We start from the raw sequence: 13,343 nt of genomic DNA on the forward strand, positions 1-13,343 counted from the left end.
AAGCAAACAAACACGATATAACTAAATAATCAATTTAAAATTAGGGGCGTTGCCTGATAGCCATAGTAGCTTTGAGAGAAGCAAACAAACACGATATAACTAAATAATCAATTTAAAATTAGGGGCGTTGCCTGATAGCCATAGTAGCTTTGAGAGAAGCAAACAAACACGATATAACTAACTAATCAGGGTCAGAGTGAAATAAAACATGATACCGAAGTTCAAAAGTCGGTTATCCAGACACTACTGTAGTTTAGTTTCTAATCTCAACATTTAAGAACGAGATATAAAACTTGCTAAGCCAGTCTGAATTATCTTGACACATCAAGAATGGAGTGCTTGTTGTTTAGGTTGAAATACAGTAAGAATTGTGTAAAATACTGGTCTGTTGTTTAGGTTGAAATATGTTAAGGATGATGTAAAATACTGGTTTGTTGTTTAGGTTGAAATACAGTAAGAATTGTGTAAAATACTGGTCTGTTGTTTAGGTTGAAATACGTTAAGGATGATGTAAAATACTGGTCTGTTGTTTAGGTTGAAATACGTTAAGGATGATGTAAAATACTGGTTTGTTGTTTAGGTTGAAATACGTTAAGAATGGAGTGGAACACGTATTGTTTAGGTTTAAATCTATCAAGAATAGTTAACACTGAATGCGGAAATGAATTCATTAATATATTGTTAAAAACAGAAATAGGATATACTGTTTGTTTGTTAGGTTGAAAAGTCCAAAACTAAATTGAATTGAAAAAAGTAAGAGAAACATTAAACGGACATAAGCTATACAAAATAAAAATAATTAAAAAATACACCTCACAGTGATACTCAATATTTCACCATAGAAATGATTGCCATATTGTTTTCATTAGCTAAGACTAATATTAATATATACAATGGATTCTGTTTACTTGGTGCTAGGTACGTCTTCTCGCCCTCTATTCTTCTCTCGAAGTGATCTTTATGACAGTTTTTACAGTTTCCAATGTGATACATCAATGAACGTGTATATGTTTTGACTCCTGTTTTCTCTGTTAATATTGTATTTCTGATTAACTTTTTAACAGAATTAAAGAAAAATAACAGAAAATACTGAATTTTTGCATGAGAAATGACTCAACGTGTTTCTTTCAGTTTTCTATTGTTTCGTCATGAACTTTTATTGTTTGATATCTATTGTTTCGTCATGAACTTTTATTGTTTGATATCTATTGTTTCGTCATGAACTTTTCTTGTTTGATATCTATTGTTTCGTCATGAACTTTTCTTGTTTGATTTCTATTGTTTCATCATGAACTTTTATTGTTTGATATCTATTGTTTCGTCATGAACTTTTATTGTTTGATATCTATTGTTTTGTCATGATATTTTCCTTTATTTTTAATGACCCTACAAATATGCCTATTAAATAATGAATTTCTTCTGGTTCCAGATCAGCAACTTTAAGATTCCTCGGTACATCGTGTTTGTTGAAGACTTTCCAAAAACGTCGACAGGAAAGATCGTGAAGTTTAAAATAAAAGAAGCAATGATAGAAAGACTTAAGAATATGAAGTGATCTGATTTGAAGTGTATTATCATCAAAACTTCTCATGCTATAAGCCTTTGTAAAGTTAATCATAACATTGTATCTATATTGTTTCTATTGTACACGTATAAAAAATAAACAAGTCTTTCAAACAAGAAAAGTTTATGACGAAACAATAGATATCAAACAAGAAAAGTTCATGACGAAACAACAGATATCAAACAATAAAAGTTCATGACGAATCAGTAGAAATCAAACAATAAAAGTTCATAATGAAACAATAGAAATCAAACAAAAATTCATAACGAAACAATAGAAATCAAACAATAAAAGTTCATAATGAAACAATAGAAATCAAACAGGAACAGTTCATGAAGAAACAATATAAATCAAACAAAAATCCATAATGAAACAATAGAAATCAAACAGGAACAGTTCATGTCGAATCAGTAGAAAACAAACAAGAAGAGTTCATGAAGAAACAATAGAAATCAAACAATAAAAGTTCATGACGAATCAGTAGAAAACAAACAAGAAAAAGTTCATGACTAGACAGTATGAATCAAAGAAGAAACGTTTTTGTTGTCCGAACAATTGACTGACAAACATTTTTTCATCAAAAACATGTTTACTAATATCCACTGCAATAGTAAAAATTAATGAAATCCAAAAACTATATTATGCATACAATAGGCCTAAAAATGCTATCAAAATGAAATTAACAAGATATGTCTCTTCACGACACTTTTCTTAATTTGTCCACTGCAGCTCAGAATTATGGATATATGAAAAGACCATTTTAAAAAAGATTATAAGTTTAGCCTTCCGTATCTGTACCGATTTCAAAGTATCGTGATACGGGTCTAACGTTCCGTATCTTTCAGTACCTGTTTCAAACTGCCACCATATACGAGTAACGTTCCGTATCAGTACCGGTTTAAACTGTCGTGATAGGTCTAGTGTTCCATTCCAATGTCTGTATTAAACAATCTCATCATCAAGCTTGTTTAAAACGTTGTCATCACCAGTCTAATAAAGGAAAACTTGTTAACTAAAAGTTCATCTTCTCCTAGTGTGTTGTATTGGTTGAGTAACACTGTCGAGGTGACAAATAACTGTTATTGATGTGTGTTAGTGAAACGTTGTCATCATCAGTCTAATAAAGGAAAACTTGTTAACTAAAAGTTCATCTTCTCCTAGTGTGTTGTATTGGTTGAGTAACACTGTCGAGGTGACAACTAACTGTTGTTGATGTGTGTTAGTGAAACGTTGTCATCACCAGTCTAATAAAGGAAAACTTGTTAACTAAAAGGTCATCTTCTCCTAGTGTGTTGTATTGGTTGAGTAACACTGTCGAGGTGACAGCTAACTGTTGTTGATGTGTGTTAGTGAAACGTTGTCATCACCAGCCTAATAAATGAAACTTATTAACTAAAAGGTCATCTTCTCCTAGTGTGTTGTAGTGGCTGAGTAACACTGTCGATGTGACAAATAACTGTTGTTGATGTGTGTTAGTGAAACGTTGTCATCACCAGCCTAATAAAGGAAAACTTATTAACTAAAAGTTCATCTTCTCCTAGTGTGTTGTAGTGGCTGGGTAACACTGTCGAGGTGACAGCTAACTGTTATTGATGTATGTATGGTGTAGAAGTATCATACCCTTCTTATCAGTGTCATACTAGGACTACCTTGTCCATCACAACCTGGGATTATTACAAGCACCATACAAACCACACCGAAACCAGGAACGTTAGTAACCACAATGTAATCCATTTTTAGACCAGTAAAATCTCATTCGCTGTACCCCACCCAACGAACACTTAGTAACTGAACACTTAGTAACTGATCGTATAATGCTATGTGTTATTCTCTGTTCATATTCAGTTGATGTGATATTAACACTGTAGTCAGCTGGTGTGGTATTAGCAGCGTACTCAGTTGATGTTATACTAACACCGTACTCACTTTATGTCATACTTACACTGTAGTAAGCTGATGTCATATTAACATCGTAGTCAATTAATCTGATAATAACACCGTACTCCTCCAATGTCATATTAACACTTTACTCAACTGATGTCATATTAACACCAACTCAGCTGAAGTGATTATAAAATCCGTACTCATCTGATATCATATTAACACTGTACTCAACTGGTGTTATATTAACACAATACTAACATTTTCCTTGCAATAATCCCGAAGTTCCGTTTCTGTTAAAGTGGATCCACATTTTAGTTTCACCCAAGCACAAACTTTTTCTCCCAATCGTGGGTCTGGAACTCCAACAACCTACAATAAAACATTTCTCAATATAAATATTACGTATCCTATCAGATCTACATGCTACGTTTAACAACATGGTACATGTAACATTTAGACATATCCTATAAGTGACAAATCAATATCTCATGTTTGACAAAAATGATAACACTTGAACTTACTCCACAATTCAACACGATACCTTTAATTATATAGTTCTCGTAACACATATCCGAAACGTTATCAATATCATCAAATACAATATCAATGACAATACTGTCACATTATATAAAAAATCCTCTAGGGCACTGACGTGTGAAAGACAAAAATATATTTAGAATATATTTTTGTATGACTCGATTTTCAAATCTGGAATGTATAATGAACAATGTTGACAAGTTTAATCTTTATGACTATTATTAGGTTTACTGGTTTCATTGCTTCGACGACATTAAAAGTTTAAGGTCATAATATTAAATGACAAAAAATAAAATTTCAAGAGAACGAGCTCTTCTGAGAAAACACACCTGAGCTTCAGCGACATCTGGATGACTATGGAGGAACTCTTCCACCTCCTGAGGATAGATGCTTTCTCCTCCTCTGTTGATCATATCTTTAATTGTACCAACAATACTGACGTAGCCATCTTCATCCATTACAGCAATATCCCTGTGTCGTATTGTAAACATTGGATTATTAATATACAGAAACATTACGGTTGGTTGTCTCTCATATAACAAATTAACACCTTCGTCTATCACGACAATATCTTCGAGATATATATTGTAAACGTCGAATTATTAATATTGTTGTAAGCTATGTTTTAATTTATATGTTTCATTTCTAGAGGAAGTTGTCAATACGTCATAACCTAGAAGCTTCAAGTATTACATCAAAATAAGAGTACAGAGTCAGTTCAGTGTCACTTAGAGAGTTAGATAGTAAGTGTTATTGCGTCAATTTGTCTGCAATTCAATTACTCCGTTAATTTGTATGTTAACGATTTATCTGGTCAGTAACAGGAACTGTTCCTAGCTAGTAATAACAGTAGTGTCTGATCAGTAACAGGAACAGTTCCTAGCCAGTAATAACAGTAGTGTCTGGTCAGTAACAACAACAGTTCCTAGCCAGTAATAACAGTAGTATTTGATCAGTAACAGGAACAGTTCCTAACCAGTAATAACAGTAGTGTCTGATCAGTAACAGGAACAGTTCCTAGCCATTAATAACAGTAGTGTCTGGTCAGTAACAGGAACAGTTCCTAGCCAGTAATAACAGTAGTGTCTGGTCAGTAACAACAACAGTTCCTAACCGGTATAAACAGTAGTGTCTGATCAGTAACAACAACAGTTCCTAGCCATTAATAACAGTAGTGTCTGGTCAGTAACAGGAACAGTTCCTAGCCATTAATAACAGTAGTGTCTGGTCAGTAACAGGAACAGTTCCTAGTCAGTAATAACAGTAGTGTCTGATCAGTAAAAACAACAGTTCCTAGCTGGTATTAACACTAGTGTCTCGTCAGTAAAAACAACAGTTCCTAGATGGTAATAACACTAGTGTCTGGTCAGTAAAAACAACAGTTCCTAGCTGGTATTAACACTAGTGTCTCGTCAGTAAAAACAACAGTTCCTAGCTGGTAAAAACAGTTACAAACACAATAGGTTACAAGAAGAAAGTTGTAGTATCCGAGTGGACATCAAGTGGACTAATTGTAGTTATGTCCTACCCAGTGTGATACCAACGTGCATCATTCAGGACTTCCTTAGTTTTGTCCTTATCACCCCAGTATCCCAAGGACGTTAGACTATCACGTATGTACAGTTCTCCTTCTTTGTTGACCGGAACTATTCGTCCATCCTTGTCCACTATTTTCACCTGAGGATAAAGGTATAGATATGAAAGAAAAAAACAAAACAAACCATGACACGTATAGCATCAACACATAAACTAAACACGTTTCAGGTTATGGTACACCTTGACATGATCAAAGATATAACACATTGATTACAGCCTTAGCATGTTTAGTTTATGGTACACCTTGACATGATCAAAGTACATAACACACTGATTAGAACCTTAGCATGTTTAGTTTATGGTACACCTTGACATGATCAAAGTATATAACACATTGATTACGGCCTTAGCATGTGTAGTAATAGTGTACAGTTACCTCAACATGGTCAGCTGGGGTTCCAATTGTATGGTATTTCTTGTCTGGTCTTTCTCCTGGACCTGTTGAACAGCTTATCGGACTAGTTTCTGTTGATCCATAGGCATTCTGTGGAGAATAAAAGATACTGGTAATTTCTCTGACAATATTTTCCTAGAAATCGTTCAAATTGAAAGTAAAAACAAAATGATTACTACTTTCTTCTTCTAGTATGGCCGTTTGTTGATAACACACATCTTCCAGTTACAAGTTAACACTAAGTGAAGCCCTAATCTTCTCAAGAACCACGTACTCCGGCTGCTTGGGGTTCATGTCAGAAAGTTTACGTACATAGATTCTGTGAGGGATGAGAATCTAGAAAGATCGTCAGTGTTTAAACTTGTTCATTATCTCTACAAAAAATATATCTGTTGATTTATGTTAAGGTTATTATTTAAGACTGATGTTTACAATACAGCTCCAATAATTAACTTGAATGACGTACACCAAGAAATAGCTTAATGTGTAAAATAAGCATATAAAGTATTAACAAAATTTTATAATAAAGTTAACAACCATAACTGGCATGTAAAATATTAACAAAATATTATAATAAAGTTAACAACCAGAATTAGCATGTAAAATATTTTAAAAAATTTATAATAACGTTAACAACCAGAATTAGCATGTAAAATATTAACAAAATATTTCAATGAAGTTATCAACCAGTATTAGCATGTAAAATATTTCAATAAAGTTAACAACCAGAATTAGCATGTAAAATATTAACAAAATATTTCAATGAAGTTATCAACCAGTATTAGCATGTAAAATATTTCAATAAAGTTAACAACCAGAATTAGCATGTAAAATATTAACAAAAATTTCAATAAAGTTAACAACCATAATTAGCATATAAAATATTAACAAAATGTCGTCGATTGTTAAAAAAAACAGAATGATATTTATCTTTACTTTCACGACGATTGGCATTTTTGTATTAGTTGTTTATCTTGTTAACAAGAAATAATGTGATAACGACCGAAAAATCTAAACGCACGCTATACTACTTATTCCACTTTGTTTGTTAGCAATGTATAGTTCTATATTAATACATATTCTTTACTACGAGTTTATCTTCTGTCAACATTGTTATATATATTGTTTCATGACTACCAAGTGTTTGTTATCTTCTTTCAACATTGTTATATATTTTTTCATGACTACCAAGTGTTTGTTATCGTCTTTCAACATTGTTTTATATTGTTTCATTACTACCAAGTGTTTGTTATCGCATTTCAACAGTTTTATATATTGTTTCATGACTACCAAGTGTTTACTATCTTCTTTCAACATTGTTTTATATTTTTTCATGGCTACCAAGTGTTTGTTATCTTATTCCAACATTGTTTTATATTGTTTCATGACTACCAAGTGTTTGTTATCTTCTTTCAACATTGTTTCTTTATTGTTTCATATTCTTTACCATTACCTTACTTTCAACATCTAGTATTATTTTATATTGTTACATTTTCATATTCCCTTACAATATTATGATGCTTCCAAGTTATTAAATCGTGAGTTTTACGTCCAGCGACATACATCATAAAAATGGAGGTAGTGTAATCATACAGCAGAAAGAAAGAAGAATAACTTTATATTATTTGGTTTTGTTTTGTGTTTCAGTTTTAATTTTTACTTTATAACATTGTTTATGTGAAAATGAAATTCTGTTTATAAAATCCTCTCTCCTTAACGATGACTAACAATAACTATTGTCGTTTTACAGTTTTAATATAGAATACTGTTTAAAAATTCATAGTAAGTGATTTATCAGAGTTCAATAATTACTACTTTATTTTAACATTCTAAGTATAGCTTAATTAAACCTTTTATAAAACTGTTTCATTAGTGACAAAAGTGTTAAAACATTTTCTATGAAGAGTTTAAAAACTTACAATGATGTTTGTTACGCCCAACTTCTGTTCTACCTCCTTCCACAGCTCTGCTGAACATGGGGACGCTGAAGTAAGTGCTAAAAATAATACAGTTGTTACAAGTAATTGATAATCTCTGAGTAATTACAAGACAATGTTAACATACAGTTCGAGTATTAAGTGTTTTCCAGGGATATTAAAACTTGGAGACTTCGTCGAAACAGGTCTAGAACTGTTACAATGAAATAAGGAGAATGGTTGTTTGGAAGTATCAAAGTTAAGAATTGTTTAAAACAAATGTACGAGAATTGTGACTTTTTTCAATGAAGAAATTAATTATAAAATTAAAAATTAATTTCTATTCATGGTAAAACTAATAAATATATCTGTTGCCGTCTTTAATTTGAAACTACTGAACAGTTAAACATTCATACTTAGTGATTAATTGTCACTTCAATCACACACCTACAATTCAAAATGAGGGAATATTTTGTGGTAGGGCCACATAAGATTCTTGCCCGTCAGTTCCAAAATCAAAAGCTACACCCCAGTGCCATCTCGTGTCTATTATAAATAAAATTTAATAGAAAATGCTAATTATTCACTTACCACCTTGGAGACTGGTTAGATCAAACTTATTAACATCCGGGTGATTAACAATGTCAATAAACATGGTGGGCGTTCCCATAACAAGAGTGCATCTATAAATAGGATAATAACTTGAAGATAGCTTTTATATACGGAAACATTTGTTAGCTGAGTTCTTACACAGATCTTAAAATATAACGTTGATAAACGGAAACATCGACACATGTAGATCTTGAAAGTCAAGTTGTTCAAAACTTGAAAATAGCATTAATAACTGGACCAATTGTTGGTTGAGATGTTGCAAAAGACATATCTGCTGAGGCTTATCGCCAGACACTAATCATAGCAAAACCGTCTGGAAAATGATCTATATAGGAAATAGTACAGCTTATAAAAAGGGTTTCCCTGTTGATGATGATAAAAGGGATTCCCTGTTGATGATGATAAAAGGGTTTCCTTGTTGATGATGATTAGAAGGGTTTCCCTGTTGATGATGATAAAAGGGTTTTCCTGTTGATGATTATAGAAGGGTTTCCCTGTTGATGATGATAAAAGGGTTTTCCTGTTGATGATTCAACAAGGAAACCCTTTTATCATCATCAACAGGGAAACCCTTTTATCATCATCAACAGGGAAACCCTTTTTATCATCATCAACAGGGAAACCCTTCTAATCATCATCAACAGGGAAACCCTTCTAATCTGATGATTAGAACGATTTCCCTGTTGATGATGATAAAAGGGATTCCCTGTTGATGATGATAAAAGGGTTTCCTTGTTGATGATTATAAAAAGAGTTTCCCTGTTGGTGATGATTAGAACGGTTTCCCTGTTGATGATGGTAAAAGAATTTCCCTGTTGGTGATGATTAGAAGGGTTTCCCTGTTGATGATGAAAAAAAGGGTTTCTCTGTTGGTGATTCTATTTAAACATGTAGAGAAACTTCTGTGAAGAAAAGTAATGAAAGTGGATGAAGATTCTCTGTCAAAGAACAGTTGTCATGATAATGAACCTGAGTGGGCATTCCCATGACGTCAGAAATGTCAATATACGTTATTTGTGAATAGAATCTGTGTTTCCATGGCAATAGTAAACCTAGTCGAAAGTTAGAATTGTTAGTAAAAAGTGGGTGAGAAGATGTGTTAAAAAGTTAAACATTGTTGAAAACAATGGATCAACAAATACTAATAACAATATGAATAATGGAGAAAAGAAGGGAGAGAGATCTAAACTAGAACAACAGAGATTACAAAACTGAACAACACTTAAAGATAACAACCCAAAGTCTCCATCTTGATAATAATATATATTAAGGCTAGATAGCCAGCCTAAAAAAGAAACACAGATTGAAAACATTTTAAGACAGTTTGACTAAGAATGGGCATTTCTAGCATTACCAGAAATTTAATAGGAAGATAAGCTAACATTTACAGATGATTTGCCTTTTTTGTATCGTATGTTAAAGGTATTAAGATGTCACTAATCACATGTATGGAGGATATTTCATTGTTAACAGTCTGTGTAGATGATCAATGAAAGATACTTTATTTATGGACTTTACCTTTCTTTTTCGATAGCTTTCAACGTCGCCAGAGGATCGAAAAAAGGCGAAGGAAACACCGCCAGTTTCCGGTGAATAATGGCTGCGATAACACCGCCGACACAACCAAACGAATAAAACAATGGTACGGGAACACAATCCACCGGTTTCTGAAACGAAACCAAAACACAATATAACCGTTACTGCTAAATCACTCCCTGTGACTAAGTTTTATAGCTCAGTATGTATCTAACGTTGTGGTCCACATAGAACTTTCAACTAAACGTGTGTTGAAGCTGACATATTATTCAAGAAACTAACTGTTATAATATCAATAACATTACGTGATATTTTTCAGAGGACACATGAAATGTAGGGTTAACTTCAACAAAAACAAATTTAATCATTTCACATATAATCTCACTAATATATTACCAGAACAACTAGTTAATGGATAAATATTGTAACAATACAGTTCAAAACCACGGTTGTTCCACCTTTGATCGGTAAAGGACCAAACAAACCACGGTTGTCCAACTTTTGACCAACTAAAGCACCAGACAAACAACGACAAAAACAATAAAACACCATATCTTTGACTTACATACCATTGTTATCATTAGATAAATGTGTAAGTTAATAACAGTATATTGATTTGACCAAACTATTGAACAACACTGCGTTACAGTGATACCTACCCTTCCGGTATGACAACACTGTTGTGAAGGTGTAGTTTACAACAATACTTAGCACTGCTGGTATGACAGCACGGTTATCAAGGTGTTGTTTACAACAATACTTACCACTCCTGGTATGACAGCACGGTTGTGAAGGTGTAGTTTACACCAATACTCACCACTCCTAGTATGACAGCACGGTAGTGAAGGTGTAGTTTACAACAATACTCACCACTCCTAGTATGACAGCACGGTAGTGAAGGTGTAGTTTACAACAATACTTACCACACTAGGTATGACAGAGTAATTGTGAATGTGTAGTTTACAACAATACTTACCACTCCTGCTATGACAGCACGGTTGTGAAGGTGTAGTTTACAACAATACTTACCACACTAGGTATGACAGAGTAATTGTGAATGTGTAGTTTACAACAATACTTACCACTCCTGGTATGACAGCACGGTAGTGAAGGTGTAGTTTACAACAATACTCACCACTCCTAGTATGACAGCACGGTAGTGAAGGTGTAGTTTACAACAATACTTATGACTCCTGGTATGGTAGCACGGTTATGAAGGTGCAATTTACAACAATACTTACCACTCCTAGTATGACAGCACGGTTATGAAGGTGTAGTTTACAACAATACTCACCACTCCTAGTATGACAGAACGGTAGTGAAGGTGTAGTTTACAACAATACTCACTACTCCTAGTATGACAGCACGGTAGTGAAGGTGTAGTTTACAACAATACTTACCACACTAGGTATGACAGAGTAATTGTGAATGTGTAGTTTACAACAATACTTAGCACTCGTAGTATGACAGCACGGTAGTGAAGGTGTAGTTTACAACAATACTTACCACTCCTGGTATGACAGCATGGTTATGAAGTTGTAGTTTACAACAATACTTACCACTCCTGGTATGACAGCATGGTTATGAAGTTGTAGTTTACAACAATACTTACCACTCCTGGTACTATCATTCGGTTGCTAAGGGATACCATATTGTTGATGAAATGAAAATGAGAAAGTGTTGCTGCCTTGGGTTTACCCGTGGTTCCCTGAAAAGAACACACTTTAGTCAGTTTAGAGGCACAGACGATAGTCAGAATTGTAATTTTTTATAATCGTTCAATATGATAAGTTTAATATACATATCTATTTTATATTATTAAATATTATCAAACAAAACAAAATGTTTTAAATTTTGTTGAATACGACATACATTTTATATAGATCTCACTACGTATTTATGGTCATAATTTTCTCCTACCGATTTAAATTGAATATTAGCCGGATCGTCGAACTGTATCTTGGAGTCCAGCTCCTTCACTTCTCGCAATTTCTCGTTCCCTGCAGCTTGTAGAATATCGTCAAATTTGTAAACTCCACTGGATTAATAAGAAAAGTAATAATTAGTAATGGATGATTAATCGTGTCAAGCGAATCATTAACGTAAATACAACATATTATAGTAAAAAAAATATGTTTTAAATATGAATACACTTAAACTTTGGTCGTTGGTGAGGAAGTTCTTAACTAGAGGGCGTGCAAGACTAAATTTTGCCGACATAATAGAATAAAAGCTCTGAATAAGAACATAATCAGCATTTCCGAACATTATTAAACTCAAAAGATGTAGGTGAAGATTGATAGAATTATTAGAACTGTTGACAAACTAATATGCATCACACGATCTATGTAAGAATATTATCATCTTTTATCTGACATTTTTCTCCACAAAATTTTGCAGACAAAATCTACAAAAAATTGGATTTATGCTTACAAACGGACTATATGGGGTATGGTCCACCTGCACCCTCGTTATATCCCTGTTCTCAACGCATGCCAAGTTATCTCTGCAACAACAAATAGGTCATGAAATAAAGAAAAATATTGTTTGAGGATTAGTGGGACGAGTATTGAGACGTTCCGCACTTTTTCACACATTGAATTCACACTTATAGTTTTGATGATGTTATCTTGTTTCTGTACACTTGTTGATATCATTATTATAAACCATTTGATTTTTTAATGTAACTATCAGATGTCCAGATTTACACACGGTTGTTATGGTGACAAAGAAGGACTTTCCGTAAGTAAACAAACAAGTTGATTACATTATAACTAAGTTTTAGAATCCCTTTACTTATGTCAGAATATACAAAGAAGAAGAAGAAACAGTGAAATATGGACATTAATATATTATATTACATCAAGAAAATGGCGTTAGGAAATATAAAACCCAGAAATATAAAACCTGACTAGAACATATCTGCATCACTGAGTTCATAGAGTCTATCAGTCCAGGATATACAAGGTCTAAAATTCAGTATCTTTAGAAAGTATGTAGAAAATAAATAAGGCAATGTTTGTACGACAGAAATATAAAACCTGACTAGAACATATCTGCATCACTAAGTTCATAGAGTCTATCAGTCCAGGATATACAAGGTCTAAAATTCAGTATCTTTAGAAAGTATGTAGAAAATAAATAAGGCAATGTTTGTACGACAGAAATATAAAACCTGACTAGAACATATCTGCATCACTGAGTTCATAGAGTCTATCAGTCCAGGATATACAAGGTCTAAAATTCAGTATCTTTAGAAAGTATGTAGAAAATAAATAAGGCAATGTTTGTACGACAGAAATAT

At 33.0% G+C, this 13,343-nt stretch overlaps 1 protein-coding gene across 1 annotated transcript in view; it reads right to left on the reverse strand.

Annotated features, from left to right (window-relative positions):
- Window positions 1-3,584: 3,584 nt before the first annotated feature.
- Window positions 3,585-13,343, reverse strand: part of LOC106463566 (acyl-CoA synthetase family member 2, mitochondrial-like) — a 12,701-nt gene continuing 2,942 nt past the window's right edge. Inside the window, exons 4-12 of the mRNA XM_022391106.1 lie at window positions 11,960-12,077; window positions 11,652-11,747; window positions 10,022-10,170; window positions 8,483-8,574; window positions 7,895-7,971; window positions 5,958-6,065; window positions 5,514-5,662; window positions 4,315-4,456; window positions 3,585-3,817 (exon numbers count right to left, since the gene is read on the reverse strand). Coding sequence (XP_022246814.1) covers window positions 3,686-3,817; window positions 4,315-4,456; window positions 5,514-5,662; window positions 5,958-6,065; window positions 7,895-7,971; window positions 8,483-8,574; window positions 10,022-10,170; window positions 11,652-11,747; window positions 11,960-12,077 — 1,063 coding nt within the window. The 3' untranslated portion in view covers window positions 3,585-3,685. The remainder of the gene's footprint in view (window positions 3,818-4,314; window positions 4,457-5,513; window positions 5,663-5,957; window positions 6,066-7,894; window positions 7,972-8,482; window positions 8,575-10,021; window positions 10,171-11,651; window positions 11,748-11,959; window positions 12,078-13,343) is intronic.

The sequence above is a fragment of the Limulus polyphemus genome, unplaced genomic scaffold (assembly GCF_000517525.1).
Source record: "Limulus polyphemus unplaced genomic scaffold, Limulus_polyphemus-2.1.2 Scaffold1438, whole genome shotgun sequence".
NCBI lineage: Eukaryota > Metazoa > Arthropoda > Merostomata > Xiphosura > Limulidae > Limulus > Limulus polyphemus.